The sequence below is a fragment of the Tursiops truncatus genome, chromosome 15 (genome assembly GCF_011762595.2).
Source record: "Tursiops truncatus isolate mTurTru1 chromosome 15, mTurTru1.mat.Y, whole genome shotgun sequence".
Taxonomy (NCBI): Eukaryota; Metazoa; Chordata; class Mammalia; order Artiodactyla; family Delphinidae; genus Tursiops; species Tursiops truncatus.
In genome coordinates this window covers 53,393,432-53,410,210 of record NC_047048.1, presented here as the reverse complement: position 1 = coordinate 53,410,210, position 16,779 = coordinate 53,393,432, and the positions used below count along the sequence as shown (strand labels likewise).

The 16,779-nt window shown below is 44.6% G+C and overlaps 1 protein-coding gene across 1 annotated transcript; it reads left to right on the top strand.

The window, feature by feature from the left end:
* Positions 1-2,429: 2,429 nt before the first annotated feature.
* On the top strand, positions 2,430-14,802 carry BMP2 (bone morphogenetic protein 2). Its single transcript, XM_019941442.3, has 3 exons — positions 2,430-3,664; positions 4,805-5,154; positions 12,797-14,802. Exons 2-3 carry the CDS (start codon positions 4,812-4,814, stop codon positions 13,639-13,641), a joined length of 1,188 nt encoding a protein of 395 aa, XP_019797001.1. The 5' UTR covers positions 2,430-3,664; positions 4,805-4,811; the 3' UTR covers positions 13,642-14,802.
* The last annotated feature ends 1,977 nt before the right edge of the window (positions 14,803-16,779 follow it).

Sequence of the window (16,779 nt, the reverse complement as noted above, 5' to 3'; positions counted from 1 at the left end):
CATCACCTTCCCCAAATGACCCTTGACCCCAACTTTCACCACTCCCCACATCTGGCACATACACTAAATTTGATACACCCAGAAAGAATGACTCTCACCTTATGGGCTGAAAAACTTGCAATAAACCTTTGAAGAAGGTAGCATGGACCATGGCTAGCAGCAAGTGATATTTTCAAGGGAAATAGACACTGTCACCTCAAAGTAATAACCCTGCATTCTGAGTTGCAGGTGGGAAGGTAGCTGTGCACAAAGAGAATAAAAAGAGGTCATCTCCATTTAAATTTATTGTTTCAAACTACTCCTAATGCCTAGAAAATGGGTAGGTTCGATCATCCTGTACTTCGCACCCCAAATCAGTCTTTTCAGATTATTTATTTACTTACATATTTACTTCTTTCTTTATTGACTTCTTTCTCCCAAGCGTTCAAACTCATTTCCACCACAAGAGGGCAGCCATCTCTAAAAAACAGCCAGAGAGCCTGGATCTTAAGAGAAATAGGGCCAACATTTAGGAAGTTATGCTTGGGCAGGGCATTCAGCAGCCCCTGGGTAATCACATATCACACACAAGAGGTTCTGTGATGGGCAACACTGAAATGGGATAGAGTGTCCAGAAGTGCCAACTTTCCCTCCGATTCTTGATGATCAAAGATTATTTCACAGACTGACAAGGCTCCCAAGTTATGAAAGCCTGCAGCTGTGAGACATCCTTGATGTCAACACCAAAGATTTATTTTTCATCCTTACTTGAGGCACATTCAATAGCTGTCAGCTTTCTCCTCCTCTTTAAAAGCTACACACTGATTTAGGTTTCATATAAGTTTTGTTTTGTTTTTTAAATCTCACTGATGACAGAAACTATTGTTAACTCCTCAATTAAACTTGATAGGGAAGGAAATTGTTTCAGAAGCACAATAAACACTTTCTGACTTAAAGTGTCTGTGAAGAGAACATGTTCTCTTGCCAACTTGTTTGGTGTCCAATGATTCAGAGTGGCAAACAGCTTCCATAGTGCATTTTCAGGGAAAAATAGTACCATGTTCCTGAATATTTTGTCCCTCATTTCCCCCCCCCCCCATTTATTTTCCTAGTAGGCAGTCTTCCTCATAAATACCTTATTTGACCTTTATACTTGCAGAAACAGCGAGTGCCTAATTCCCCTCTGTGAGTTACTAATCCGATTTACGTGAGCGGAACCTAGAATTATTTTAGCTTTCCGACTGAAAAAATAATACACATGGATAATAGATTGTTATGAGTTCCTGCTTCAGGCTTTTCTCTTTCTGCTCTGCAGGCTGAAGGGTCTGTGCAAGAGAACTTGATTTTGCCCATCTGGTCTTTTCCAAAACTTTTCTCCCTTTGGGTAAACTTGTTGAGCTGTGCATGGGGGGTCCTGGAATCCTGGAAAGGATTGAAAGCCTTAGCCTTGAAATTTGTGGTGCAGCAGATTTGGGGACTCTCTCAGCTGAGGAAGACAAGTCACTTGACCACATGTCACAGATCAGCTGCTGGGGCCTGGTGTAAGTGGGTGGGGCAGAAGGTTCTAAGGTCTCAGACCAGAATTGTCCTGTCTGCTTGGCTCACACTGTGCGTTATTTTACCTTCCTCTGAGTTGCCTCTGAGCTGGGCAAGATAAATATCACAAGGTATGAAGTGATTGCTACCGTAAGAAGAAATAAAATCCCTCTCATCCTCTCTTCTCTCTCTCTCTCTCTCTCTCTCACACACACACACAAACACACACACACACACACACACACACGTGGACGTAAACAGAGTCCACAATGCACATGTCACGTATAGCAGGACATCCATTTCACATAGACATAAGTTTACAGAAATGTGTGGTTTCGTTAGTACATATTTACATATATGAATATTTGTGTATTACATATATACTTATTGGAGTAATAGTGCACATTTATATAAATACATTTACATATGTAAATGAATACATCTCTCTGTGTTAAAGTTTAAGTAACACCCAATGTCCAATCTCTAGTTTTGTTTTAATTCTCCTCCCACCCCGGGGAAACACAGAAGTGTGTACCCCAAGCCTATGCCAAGATGCCTTGTAACTTGGTTGAGTTCTTCTTTTAATCGACTATTATTGAACATCTTCAAACTGAAAGTTGAATAACGGGCCGGGAGGGGAAATAAGGCCCGACCCAGCATTCGTCCGGGATTTCGCTCCCGGAGCCCCAGCCAGGGGCCGCCGCTCCCACGGATCTCCCCTCTGAGGGCAGGGGCTGAAGGCGCGAGCGCCCCCTCTGCGGCCGCGAGTCCCCGCCCTCGGCCCCACCCCGCCGCGGCTGTCCCGGCGCGCCGTCCACACCCCTGCTCGCTGCTCCCGCCCGCTCGGGGATCCCCGGCGAGCCGCGCCACCGAGGGGGAGGTGTTCGGCCTCGGCCGGGAGGGAGACGGCGGGCGGCGTCCCCTTTAAAAGCCGCGAGCGCCGCGCCACGGCGCCGCCGCCGCCGCCGTCGCCGCCGGAGTCCTCGCCCCGCCGCGCCGCGCTGCGCCCGGCTCGCGCTGCGCCCGCCGCTCTGCTTCCCACACCCGGCCGGGGATTGGCAGCCGCCGCCGGACATCAGCCGCCACAGGCTCCGCCGCCCACACGGACGACCTAGGCGCTAGCGCCTTGCGGATTACTGCGGGCTCCGAGGCACCCGCGCCCGCAGACCCTGCGCGGGTTGGAGCACCCGGCCGTGCGCGCCGCTGCGCCGTGGCCTCGGCTGCCCGGGCCAAGCCGGAGCCTAAGACCGGCGTGCAGAGCGCCGGGGAGCCGGGAGCCGAGCCCGAGCGCCGCGATGCCGATCACCTCCCGCCGTTGCTCGGGGGCCTGGGACGTGCCGGCCGAGGTGTGATCGTACCCCAGGCTGGCCACAAAGGGCACAGCGGCTTGGCCCGGGGGCGAGGAGAGCGAGGGGAGAGCGCAGCCACCCGCTTCGGCAGCCCGAAACTCGGCTCGACTCTCTGGAGAATGCGCCCGAGGACGCCGGAGCGCCGGAGCCGCGGTGGTTTCAACTGGCTAGCGCTAATGGGGGTGCACTGGAGGAAGGCAGAGTGATGCGGGGGGGCAACTCGCCCGGCACCAAGATCGCCGCTGCGCCCTTCCCCGGACCCGGCGTCTCCCAGGATGGCTGGCCCGAGCCATGGGCCCCGGCAGAGCTAGCGCCGAGCGCCCGACCCTCGCCCCCACAGTCCCGGAGCCAGCCCCCCGCGGGGCCACGCGTCCCGCGGGCTCTGGTTCCTAAGGACGACGACAGCACCAGCTTTTCCTTTCTCCCTTCCCTTCCCTGCTCCGCACTCCTCCCCCTGCTCGCTGTTGTTGTGTGTCAGCACTTGGCTGGAGACTTCTTGAACTTGCAGGGAGAGTAACTTGCGCTCCCCACTTCGCGCCGGTGCCTCTGCCCCAGCGGACCCAGCCTCGCCGCCTGCGAACCCCGCCGCCCCTCCACTCCACCGCTGGGCCCGACCCGAGACGCCTTTCCCTGCGTGCGGAGAGAGACTGCCCGGCCGGCACCCGGGAGGAGAAGGAGGAGGCGAAGGAAGGGAACCCGGTCCCTGCGCCAGGTCCTTCAGCCAGAGCTTTTTCCATGTGGAGGCTCTTTCAATGGACGTGTCCCCGCGTGCTTCTTAGACGGTCTGCGGTCTCCTAAAGGTAGACAACGTGGGCCGAGGCCGGGGCTGTGGGTGGGCGTGGGGCCCCGGCGGATGAGCCCCTCCCGGGGCCAGGTTGGGCCGGACGTAAACAGAGCAGGTCCACGTGCAGCCGAGCTCCTGCGGGGATGCCCCCATCCTACCGCCGCCGGGCGACCGTCGGCTTTGCACTCCCGGCTCGCACTTTTCCGCCCCTCCTCCCTCCCTTCTTTTCGGCATTTTATTAGGGCTGTTAACACTTAGATGATTTTATTTTTAAGGCAAAGAAATCCCTTGGAGAGGGTGGCCCCTGGATTTCACCCGTTAGCTGCCAACCTGTACACCTTGCCGTGGCGATCCCTTCTGACTTTTTCAAGTTTCTCCGGGAGACCTGCGCTCTGTACTCAGAGCTGCGTCCCATTTGGGAAAATATTAGAAGTTGGGATTCTCCCTGTTTGTTTCCAGGAATGCGAGGGGGCAGTTCTCTCGTGCCACCTTGTGCTGACACGGGAATTAATAGATATTAGCCATCTACGTAATCCTATGAAGATACCTGCGTATCTTGACTGCATTGGGGGGAGGGGGTTCGGGGATGGAGTGGCCTGCCCTGACACCTCTGAGGTTAGAGACGTGGGCCACAGGTTGCAAGTGACTTCGGAAGTTGTGCCCCTGAGTTTACTGGCTCTGGAAGTTATAGACCGTGTGTGTGTATCAGGAAGTTCTATACAGTGCCTCTAAGGAAGTCACATGCACCATTTGTGTTTATATGCCAGCGAGCGCTGTGTGATTGGGTTAGTTTAGGGGACGGAGGGGTGTGAGACCAAACGGTGGTTTCCCCAGGTTCCCTGCACAGGCTGTCAGCGTGTCACAGAAAGAAAAGGTGACAGTCACTGACGCGGGGTGGGGGGTGGGGGTCAAATTTTGTCAGACGGATTGAGAATGGAATGGGAGGGTGAAATCCATCTGGCTCAGGAACTAAGGGTCTTCCATTCTCCTAAACGTTTGAGCTTCAGCTCCTCTGAAGTGTCTCCGCGAGTGTTGTCAGCCGGGTGGGCACCCTGGAGGAGGAAGCAAGGGGACCGAGCGGGAGCCGGGACCGCGGGGGCGGAAGGGGGGAGGGCTGGGCGGAGAACTCCGTGACTCACGTCGGCCCTGTCCTCAGGTCGACCATGGTGGCCGGGACCCGCTGTCTTCTAGCGTTGCTGCTTCCCCAGGTCCTCCTGGGCGTTGCGGCCGGCCTCATTCCCGAGCTGGGCCGGAGGAAGTTCGCGGTGTCTGCTGGCCGGTCTTCGTCCCAGCCCTCGGACGACGTCCTGAGTGAGTTCGAGTTGCGGTTGCTTAGCATGTTCGGCCTGAAGCAGAGACCCACCCCCAGCAGGGGTGCCGTGGTGCCCCCCTACATGCTGGACCTGTACCGCCGGCACTCGGGCCAGCCTGGCGCGCCCGCCCCGGACCACCGGCTGGAGAGGGCAGCCAGCCTCGCCAACACCGTGCGCAGCTTCCACCACGAAGGTGAGGCTTGGAGCCGGGGCGCGGGGGCGGAGACGGGGGCGGGGAGTCGTCCATCCAAGCGCCCCACAGTGGGCAGACAGCAGGCGTCCCTGGAAGGGCAGCTTGGCCGGGGCGCTGCAGACGTTTCCATGTTTGCCTCTGTAAGAACCTTTACGAACCTGACATTCACTCACTGCCTGTGTGGCGGGAGAGCCAGGGATTCCCCTTTGGTAAATCTGCACCCTTTTCCTGGCTTGCAGCCAGAAGAGCGACTCCTCCTCCAGGAACTGGAGAGAAATCAAGTGATGGGGAAGATGAGGGCAAAAGGCTTGCCCCTAGTCAGCTAAACGTGCAAGAATTCCATAGTAGAAGAATGAGGAGGGGGGCAGATTGGGATCTCTTTAGGTCTGTTTGGAAGCCTTTGCTCTATAAATCTGCTTCTCTTGCTTAAGCCGGGGTTTCAAGCATGACAGAGCCAAGGGCAGAATTTTCAGAGATAGTATTGAAAAATCAAAGCCCAGGACTCCAATGTCTTTCTAATTTACAGTAGATCTGGACCTGGTTTGGAAGATTTCAAATCCCTATCTAATCCTCGTGGGAGATCAATTCCACAATCAATCTTATTGTTTCCACAAAGACTTTCTTGTCTTGTGCTTAAATCTGAGATGAACTCCGGAGTAGAGACAAGGCTAGCCTTCAGATAAAAGCTTTTGCAGCAACTGCCTGTTTTCCTTCATGTGCACTGAAATGTGGGTTTTTTTTTTTCTTTTATGATACTGGATGTGGTTCTTTTAAGGTAGGATGTTTATACTTGTTTCATCAGAAAGGCATTTAGTGGATTTGAAATGTCTTAGAGCAGCTAGTGAGATCTGTTGTACCCAAGTTCTTAGGGCAATTGGTCAAAAATATTTTCCACTTCAATTCTTTTTCTAGACTTTTAAATGCTCCTTTGGCTTAACACATTCTAAATGAGCTCAGGTTCGTTCAAGTTCTAGAGAATGGTCCAAAGATGTATATCACAGAGCAGCCACTTGTAGGATATCAGGGAACTGGGATATTGTTCTGGTTTTCTTGCCTTGCCTTGCTGAGGTGGTCAATTTCAAGTGGAAATCTACCCTCTGATATAAACAAATCAGTAGTGTCACAGCCAGGCATTTTCTGCCAGTGTGAAGGAGAACTTATACTTGTGAGAACAGTCAATAGTGGGAAGGGGTCCTAAAGGCCGGTCACATAACAAAAGGGACTTCATCAAGGCAGCTATACATAGTGAAGGGGACATGAATTGAAAAATCAATTCATTTTTCAGCACATTTCTAAGTGAGGTGCTGTCTGCTAGCAGAAATCATATTTGAAAGGAAATAAGATCTCATTTTACTCCTTCAGGATTCATCCACTGAAAGCAGAAGTTGTCTGTTGTCATGCAGAAATGTTCTTGTTCCTGTACATTCTGTCATCACCACCTTGGGGAGATTATAGATCCAGCTCATCATTCCCAGCTGCTGCTGATTAGAATTGTTTCTCTGGATAGAAAAGTAATAAGAATTGCTATTTCAGCCACCTCTCCTGGAGATATAGCATGGAAACCATTCTGAACTTTATTTTTAAGGCCAAGAAGGCACTGTGTGTGTCTCTTAGAACTTTAAAGGAAGATAGATCATTTAAGGCATTTGACACCTAAAAACGTTCAGTTGCATGAGGATTCCATCAGTGAAGTCTGCATATTTCTCCTTCCTCTGGAAGTGGCTCGACCAAAACTAAACAGTCTAGAACTTATTGGAGTGTATAATTTTAACTTAAAGAGCCTGCTTGAGTTTATAAGTCAGAATTTATGTCTTTAAACGTGTAAATGTTATGCACCAAATAGTGCAGAAGTTACCAACTTGCTTAAAATCAAGTTGCAATAATAACTTCAGATCTTTATGAAATTAGATAATAAAAAAAAAGCTATGTAATGTTTGCCCCAAATTTCAACAAACCCATTCCTTTTCTTCTTAAGACTAGCATATAATCATTAGGCTACAAATTGCCCTTTTTTGAAGACCGTTTCATTTTTACGTAAACCAGAATTTGGTTTTTGTAAATATTCTTGTTTATAAAACATCCATGCATGGCACTAAAAAATCTTTTAATAAACCATGTGATTAAGGCTGCAGGTTTAAGAGCAGAATTTGGTTCCTAGAGCCTTTGTGGATGTTTTTTTGGTAAAGGACCTGATTACGAGAATTACCTGTTGGTTTTATTTGCGGGTGGGATCTGGGTGATTTGGCGAAATACAAGACAAGAAGTATCATGATGGCATTCTTTCAACCGATGTGTGAAGATAATGGGTCTACATCATAGGTGATCTGACACAGAAATTATCAGTTGTCATTTCTCCTATTAAGCTTTGTCTAGTCCTTTCTCCAGTGGCTTTTATTCGGGAGAGCCCAAGCGCTGGAAAATTTTTCTTTTTTCAAAGTTGTTAAAAAGTGCTTCGGAACTGCCACTGAGGATAGAAAAATCACTTCTTCAACTGGAAACAGTGTTTTGTGTTTTGCTTGTAGTTAAAAACACATTGAAATTGGTTGACTTGATTGGCCTTGCAAAAAATCTTCATTCTTTCCTGTCAGATTGGAATATGGAAGGACCACGCGCTCGCTCTCCAGACTCTGAAGGACACAGTTCTCTTTTTGCCCAAAATAACTGAATTATTTGCCTCTATGACTGAAGCTTTGAAATAGAGATTAACCCCGTTCCCACAAATGTAATTTTCTTGAAAATATTCATTTAAAAGGAAAGTTCAAGAAACAACCACTGCTCTTTGATGGAGCACTGGTATCACAAATTCCCAGTGCAACCAAAGGATTTGGACACATACACCCCCCCAAACCAGTGCTCACTTGGGGTGCTTCCCTAGTGTCCCCAGGTATTTCATTGTGATTGTGAAAGGCCCCCTTTAGGTAGAACAGGCATTCTATTTGGAAATGCTCATAGAGATTGAGGCTTTGGTGCCCAGAGATAGTTCTTGCACTTATGTTTTCCATTTTGCCTCGTTTTTAGTGGTTCCTCTCTGTTCCCCCTTGATCCCTCCTCATTGAGCTATTTTGTCTTTTTAAGACTTTCCCTTTGTGTGTTTCACCAAATAAGCAACAATAAGAGGGCCCTGGATCATTCCAAAGGTGTTGGAGCTAAGAGAGTGGGTAGAGGCCAAATCAGGGTTGGTGACAACGACCATGCTCTTTCTTTTAGCTGCCATCTCCTTTGTTGTCTTTGTTTTTTTAACTGATTCATTTTAACCTTTTGTATTTTATCGTTGTTTTTCTCCTTGATACATCAATTCTCTAACCATTATTTTATATTTTGGAAAATTTTATTTATTATTCTCCACTACTTTCATTTTATTTCAGGGCAGTGATTTCCAACCTTACTGATTTACTAGAACATTCCCAGGTTTTTATTGTTGTTTTCTTAATGGACATTTTTTGTCTAAAGAGTGTTGCAAAATTCTCAAAATGTAATGACAACTCACTTTTTGCTAAAACCCATCAAAACTTGTCCTCATCATACTGTAGGACAAACAGGCAGTCACAAAATATCAGTGGTTCCACACAAGATCTGTATGTCCCAGTGGCCCCTGCCACTTTACCTTTCTGCTTTACTTTTCTGTTCTGTCTGCTTCTTCCACCATTTCTATCCCTTTAACTGGGACAGAACATGCCCTACCGTTATCACTGTGTTAAATATAAATCTGCCTCTAATGGTTTTGACTTTTGCTTGAGTTTTTGACTCCTCCCCTATGTTAGATGGTGCCGTCTAGTGGCCAGAAACTTGGGAGCTGCAGTAGACTCAAGTTCATAGCTATGTTCTTAGTTTACTAGCTCTGTGACCTTAGGAAAATCACATAACCTCTCTGAGCTCCAACTATTTCATTTACAAAATGGAGCCAGTAACAGTTCCTCTCTAACTGATTTGTCATAAGGTAATTCATATAAAGTTCTTAGTGCCAGACCTGGCACAAACAACCATTCAGCACACCTGCTGTCATTATCGTGATGACTTGTTTCTTTATGTCCTATTCTCCCCTGGTCTAGGGAAGAGGAGGCCAAAGTGGACCTAGGCTAGCTGAGGGAATTCAATCTTGTCTTTTTGAATGTAGGTGAATAATTGACAGCGTAGATGATTAAGTTAGAACTTCACTTTTTGGAGGAGAGGTCAAATGTCATTGTTGCCTTATTTTTCTTTACTTTCCCACATTTTTGTAGCCATAGCTCCATCTATTTGGATAAGAACTTAGAGGTTCAAGAACCCATGTCTAAGATAGGCTGGAATCCTCAGATCCCTTGGCAAGTGCAGCTTATTCAATAAGGGTTATTTACAGAGAATTAATAATTGTATATACCTCCAGAAAAGCATACATTACCTACTTAGGTAAATACTCCATATTTTCAGAATCCCTAGGCTTGTTGTGGTGATTTGCAGATTCTTTACTTCATTTCAAAACGTTCAGATTTTTTTCTGCCTTCTAGAAAAATTTCATGTTCCCTTGAAGATCAAAGGAGAGGGTAGTAGGTGCCCTAACCTTGGTCAGTTGTTTTCCTGGGTTTGGGGGTTCCTATGACTTTCTGACTTATCTCTGTGACCAGAGTCTGCAGTCAGGGATCTTGTCATGGAGGCCTTTGTATTAAGGAGGGATAGTGGTCCTTCAGGGATTAGGCTGACTGAGATGAAACTGCACAGTTGGAGAGGGATCTTCACATTACTTGTTAATGTTTAATAGTGTAATTTTTTCCTTTGCTAAGTGATTATCCTTTTGGCCACTTACCTCCAATGAGATTTTGAAGCACATGAAACTGCTTTTTTATAGGTTAAATCCAGTTGAATGGTGGTAGTTTTGTATAATTCAGTCTCATATTAGTCTTTTGGAGGGTTATTGTTCTATTTAATGCCCCTTTTATACCCATCCTCTTTACTTCATTTACTTGTCTCTCGTGCTTACCTGGGAGATTGTTCCTTCATCCTCCTCCTGGCTGTGTGTGTCTGTGTGTGTCTGTGTGTGTGTGTCTGTGTGTGTGTGTCTGTGTGTGTGTGTGTGTGTGTGTGTGTGTGTGTGTGTATGATTTCTCTGGGCACCTTTGTTAATACAGCTGTTCCCCAAAGGCCCTGGATAATGTGCTGTTCCTTCCTCTCCTTAAAAGAAGAGAAAGCGCTTTTAGGTGTGCCGGGAGCAGCGAAGTCAGTTGCCCGGGTCCAGGCCTTGGCTTTGTGTCATTGCGTCTGATGGGTGTGCAGATTTTTAGGTCACTCTTCTTTTCTCTGGTAGCTGGTGGCTTCTCTGCTGAAAGAATGCCTTCAGGGAAAACATCAGAGGGCTCCTGAATTGCAGGGAGGAAAGGAAAGAAGGGGCTAAACACAACCCTTGATACTTGTCGGAGCCACAGAGGAGAGCTCTGGTTGATTGGTGGGAGGATTATTTTAAAAATAGTGCCTGGCCAGAAGTACCATTAGCCAGCAGCGGGGTTTAGAGCGGCTCCCCAAAGGTATCCGTACGGGTACCGGTTAGCAGGCTTGAGGGGACAGTGGGGGACTCCCTTCTTGGCCTGATGGTCTCCCTGTCCAAGGAGAGGCGATTTAGATCTTTCTGTTCTGAGTCTGGCTGCTCACCCCTGGCCTCAAGTCTTACTCCTTGGCCAACGCTAATGGTTCTTCTATTCATTTCTATATTATTTAACAAAAAGGCACTTTAAAATATGTTCCTGGGACTTCCCTGGTGGCGCAGTGGTTGAGAGTCTGCCTGCCCATGCAGGGGACACGGGTTCGTGCCCCGGTCCGGGAAGATCCCACATGCCGCGGAGCGGCTGGGCCCGTGAGCCATGGCCACTGAGCCTGCGCGTCCGGAGTCTGTGCTCCGCAACGGGAGAGGCCACAACAGTGAGAGGCCCGCGTACCGCAAAAAAAAAAAAAAGTTCCTGGCAATTTATACTTGCATGTGAAAAACGTTCTTTAAAACCTTTAGCCTCGAAGGGCAGTTCACCAGCTTCCAGCATTACCTCACCTCGGAGCTGCTAGAAATGCTGCATCTCAGGCCCTACCCCAGACTTACCCACTGAATCAGAATCTGCATTTGAACAGTTAAGGTGTCCTATAGGTGTTTTGCACAGAGGTTGAAGTTTGAGAAACGTCCCATTAAAGCATTCCTCCATAATTTGGTATAAACCACCCCTGTTGACCTTAGCTTGCAGTGATGACTGTTGCTTTGATGATGAAGGTTTACACAGGTAGAATCTTTGAGTGAGCGATCTGAAGTGATTATCCTTTGCTAAAATGTCTAAATTTTGTGAACAATGAATAGCCGTTTGGTTCAGGAGAAATACAACCAGAAAATTAATGAAAATATGGTTTCCTCTTATGGTGATGGCAGGGCCAAATAGATTTTGTTAGCACTCAGGTTGGATCCTGAATGAAGCAGGTAAAATTTGTTGACAGTGAAATAACAGGATGTGATAAAGCTAGAAGAAAGTAAACCCAAATATCCCAAATTCTAGTGCTGTTTACTATCAATTTAATAATAATGTGCACCTTTGATGATTTGCAGACTATACATTCAAGGTGCTATGTTATATTTTATTGTTTGCTTGACAAGCAGTACTCCTTAAAATTGAAATTCTGGAATTTTAAATCAGGAAGAACTTTTATGAATAGCTCACTTGAATGACTATTTTAAAATAATGATAATAGATATAAAATGATTATTCTGTAATTAGATTATCCCTTACATCATGAATGTCAATAATGACATTTCTGTAGATTTTTATAAATTTGGGAGAGATTTATCTGTATCCTGTAGCCTATTATTGGGTAGGTGTATAATTTTAATATGGTTTATTTTTTTTTAAAGATAAAGGAATTACAAACAGAAGAGAATTATTTTTTTTTTCCCAAAAGCATCTGCAATGAGATTTTGCTTTTGAGGTCATAAAGAGGTGAGAGAAGAGACAAAGTTGGGAAGTTATTTCTCTTGAAATCATCCAGCCTTAATTACTACAGTGTCCTAGTACCACCCTTACGTTTCCAAAGAAGTAGATCCCTGTAAATGCCTTTGTCTCTGGACTTTTGAGTAAAATAGTAGGGTGTACTTTGCAAAATGTCATCGTTGATGTTGAGTTTCAGAGTCTTTAATTAGGAAACTGAAATCTGTATATCGAGATTTGTAAATCATCTAAATTGCAGAGTAATGTTTTAGAATACTGCTTAAGGGATTGACATTAAAGCCTTTTTCTTTTTAAGAAATGCAATAATTTCCTCAAATCCTCACTCATTAGACCTCTATTAACTATAGTGCTGACTTTTTTTTTTTTTTGCCCTAAAGTCTGTGAATTCCAAAGAAATGCTTCACCATTTCCCCCATCATTATAGCCACCTGGAAGCAGTATTCACGTATTAGATTAAACACGTAACAGTGAATTGTGAAATTTTGTTTCATGGTGTGTATATTGACATAAATGTATAGAAAAGGGAGGATCATTTCTTTATCTAAAGGGCAAATTTTAACTTTCTGGCTGCAGATTTTTACATGTGTTAAATCAAACCCTGAAGTGATGTATATAAATCCTTATATACAATCAAATTGTCATACTTGCCTTACTGAATGATTTTTCCTTTTTTCTACTTTTTTCCATTAAATTAGAATCTTTGGAAGAATTGCCAGAAATAAGTGGAAAAACAACCCGTAGATTCTTCTTTAATTTAACTTCTATCCCCACTGAGGAGTTTATCACCTCAGCAGAACTTCAGGTCTTTCGGGAACAGATGCAGGAAACTTTGGAAAACAATAGCAGTTTCCATCACCGAATTAATATTTATGAAATTATAAAACCTGCCACAGCCAACTCCAAGTTCCCTGTGACCAGACTTCTGGACACCAGGTTGGTGACTCAGAATGCCAGCAGGTGGGAGAGCTTTGATGTCACCCCTGCCGTGATGAGGTGGACAGCGCAGGGGCTCGCCAACCACGGGTTTGTGGTGGAGGTGGCCCACCCAGAGGACAGCCACGGGGTCTCCAAGAGGCACGTGCGGATTAGCAGGTCTTTGCACCAAGACAAGCACAGCTGGTCACAGAGAAGGCCTTTGCTGGTCACTTTTGGCCACGATGGGAAAGGACACCCTCTCCACCAAAGAGAAAAGCGTCAGGCAAAACACAAACAGCGGAAACGCCTCAAGTCCAGTTGTAAGAGACACCCTTTGTACGTGGACTTCAGTGACGTGGGGTGGAATGACTGGATCGTCGCCCCCCCGGGGTATCATGCCTTTTACTGCCACGGGGAGTGCCCTTTCCCCCTGGCTGATCACCTGAACTCCACAAACCACGCCATCGTCCAGACGCTGGTCAACTCAGTTAACTCTAAGATTCCCAAGGCGTGCTGTGTCCCAACAGAACTCAGTGCCATCTCCATGCTGTACCTTGACGAGAATGAAAAGGTGGTATTAAAGAACTATCAGGACATGGTTGTCGAGGGTTGTGGGTGTCGTTAGCACAGCAAAATAAAATAAAATAAAATAAAATAAATATATATATATATATATTTTAGAAAAAAGCAAAAAAAAAAAAATCAAGTTGACACTTTAATATTTCCCAATGAAGACTTTATTTATGGAATGGAATGGAGAAAAAAAAAACAGCTATTTTGAAAATATATTTATATCTACGAAAAGAAGTTGGGAAAACAAATATTTTAATCAGAGAATTATTCCTTAAAGATTTTAAAATGTATTTAGTTGTACATTTTATATGGGTTCAACCCCAGCACATGAAGTATAATGGTCAGATTTATTTTGTATTTATTTACTATTATAACCACTTTTTAGGAAAAATAGCTAATTTGTATTTATATGTAATCAAAAGAAGTATTGGGTTTGTACATAATTTTCCAAAAATTGTAGTTGTTTTCAGTCGTGTGTATTTAAGATGAAAAGTCTACATGGAAGGTTACTCTGGCAAAGTGCTTAGCACATTTGCTTTTTTTTTTTGCAGTGCTACTGTTAAGGTCACAAGTTCATGTCCAGAAAAAAAAAAAAAAGTGGATAATCCACTCTGCTGACTTTCAAGATTATTATATTATTCAATTCTCAGGAATGTTGCAGAGTGGTTGTCCAGTCCATGAGAACTTACATCCTTATTAGGTGGAATATTTGGATAAGAACCAGACATTGCTGATCGAATATAGAAACCCCCCACCCCTTAGTTTGCAGAAAGAGTAAAGCAGGACCAATAGAAATAATTAAGAAAAGATGAACCTGCAGGAAAGTGAATGATGGTTTGTTGTTCTTCTTTCCTAAACTAGTGACCCCTTCAAAGGGGCTGGTCTGGCCAAAGTATTAAATAAAACATAAGATTTCGTCATTATTGATATTGTGGTCATGTATATTTAAAATTGATATCTAGTGGCCCTCATGAAGAGTTGAAAATTGATTTGTATTTTACTTTTACCTCACCTAAGAGCTCTTTATGCTCAAAAGGACTCAATTTTCTAACTGCCTCTCCACAGCAAAATTGTTTTCTGCCTACCCCTGTTCTCTGTTCCATCAGCTTGCTTTTCTTTCCAAGGTTATGTGTTTGAACACATTTCTCCAAATGTTAAACCTATTTCAGATAATAAATATCAAAGCTCTGGCATTTCATTCTATAAAGGCCAACCTGTAAGAGAAAATGGTGCATTTGTACAGCGTTCACAAAGATTACCTTGTGTTTGCATTTTTGCTTCTGAGGCTACTCATTTTGGAGGGAGGTAGGGAGAAGGCAAGGAATAGTTGGAAATTTGCAGGCAAGTCATTGGCTAATTCCTAGGAATTAATCAATGATTTAGTATTTCACATGAACCTCTTTGGGGCAGGAAGATTTAAGAGAAAACCGAAGCAACAAAAATCAAGCCAAACCTGGGGAACCCAAGATAAAGTTTCAGAGATGATATCCCATGCAGTAGAGGCAATGGTGCCAAAAAATTAGAAAGGGAAAGTGTCTGAGATCAAGCTTCTACAAGGACATCTGCCAGTTGGACTGAAGCCCAAGCAGAATGAAGTCGAATTAGGCCGCTCAGAATGAACACATACCAGTGGCAGGGCTTCTGTGCTCTGGGTTGAAATCAGACCCAAGGAAGGGTTCGGTGGGTATGCTTGTATGGCCAGGGGACCCACAAGCCCACAATTTTACTGGAAGTATTTTAAGGTCAATTTCTAGGACTTTGTGTCACCTCTGATCCTGCTGTGATTGGTGAGGCCTAGTTCTAATTTCCTTTCCTAGCCCTTCCTTGATGCGGCTGAAAAAAAGTGTGTTAGTAAAGGAACAGAGTGTTATCATCAGATTCGTCCCAGGAATTAACTTGCAATGACCCTGTTACATTTTGGGTTATATTTTGGGTGTGATAGATTTAACCCTTGTTTTGAGATTACGTAGATCATATTTTTCTAAAAAATTAGTACAAGTTATCTTTTATTCCTTCCACTGTTAAAATCTTTTAGTTTCTTTTTATCCCTATTCTATTGCTCTTTATGTATCATTGGTGTTAGACGCCCCTGTGGAGGGCGGGATCGTCTTTGTCCCTTGGCATTCTTCACCCTCTCTTGCCACGGGTGTGAGGGGCAGGCTGCACAGTCGTAACATCTTAAAAAATAATAACCCACGTTTTCTCATCTCCAAATACTCTAGATAAGAGTTGTAAAAGTACAGCACAAGAATTTCCATACATTTGGCAGTTCCGTCCCTTTTTATTTCTCTGCTTCATTGGGTCTGATTTTCTCGGTTAAAATGATTCTCAAATGTTCTTTTCTCAAACGGTTCTCAAATGGTTCGTGCATAATATATATGTGTAAATATATATAGACATATATATGTGAATATATATAAATATATACACAAATATATGGGTAAATATACAAATATATGTGTGAATACATATAAATATATGTGTAAATATATATAGACATATATGTAATATGTATAAATATACATATGAAGATATATGTGATTAGTATTACATATATATAGATGACGGCACTTTCAGTTTAATTTCAGAGATTTTTTTAATAGTTGAGGACTCTGACCCTCTTGGCAGCTCATTTGAGAAACATAATATTCTTACATATATTCTACATTCCTATAGACGTTTTGTCTCACATTCTTCATTCTGAGAAAAAAAGTGTCATAACTAACCCCATGGCACTGAATGTCTTCAGTTTTCAGTCACTATTCTATAGGAAACTTTGAATCTTTTTAGAGTTGGCTTTTCAAAAAATGTAGTAAGTTTCTGAATTTGGGGAGATCACCTTTCAAAATTAAGTTGTGTCATCTCGTTTTGTGCTTGTCTGGGCTGTGTGCACCTCCCTGGCATGGTTTTAACCTGTATGGCAGGCCCAGATTGCTCTGTTCATTTTTTGCCTTCAAAATTGGGGAAGAAGAAGATGAGTCGTTTACAAATTTCTCTGTGCTTCCATTTTTGCGTAATTTCTACTACATTTGCTGCTTTAAATTGTACCTCAGGAGGCCAAGAGTGGAGAGATGATCTATCAGTCTGGTCTAGGTAGCAGGCTACATCATTACTGGATAATCTAAGTGTTCCATATCTTTTTCCTCAGCTTTTTATTGGAGGTGGAAAAATCATTTGTGCATTTCACAGC

Excerpts from the sequence above, each read along its gene's own strand:
- BMP2 (XM_019941442.3), top strand. The coding sequence starts at position 4,812 with ATGGTGGCCGGGACCCGCTGTCTTCTAGCGTTGCTGCTTCCCCAGGTC. Across the intron at positions 5,155-12,796 it reads GCGCAGCTTCCACCACGAAG|AATCTTTGGAAGAATTGCCA; the intron begins GTGAGGCTTGGA and ends CCATTAAATTAG.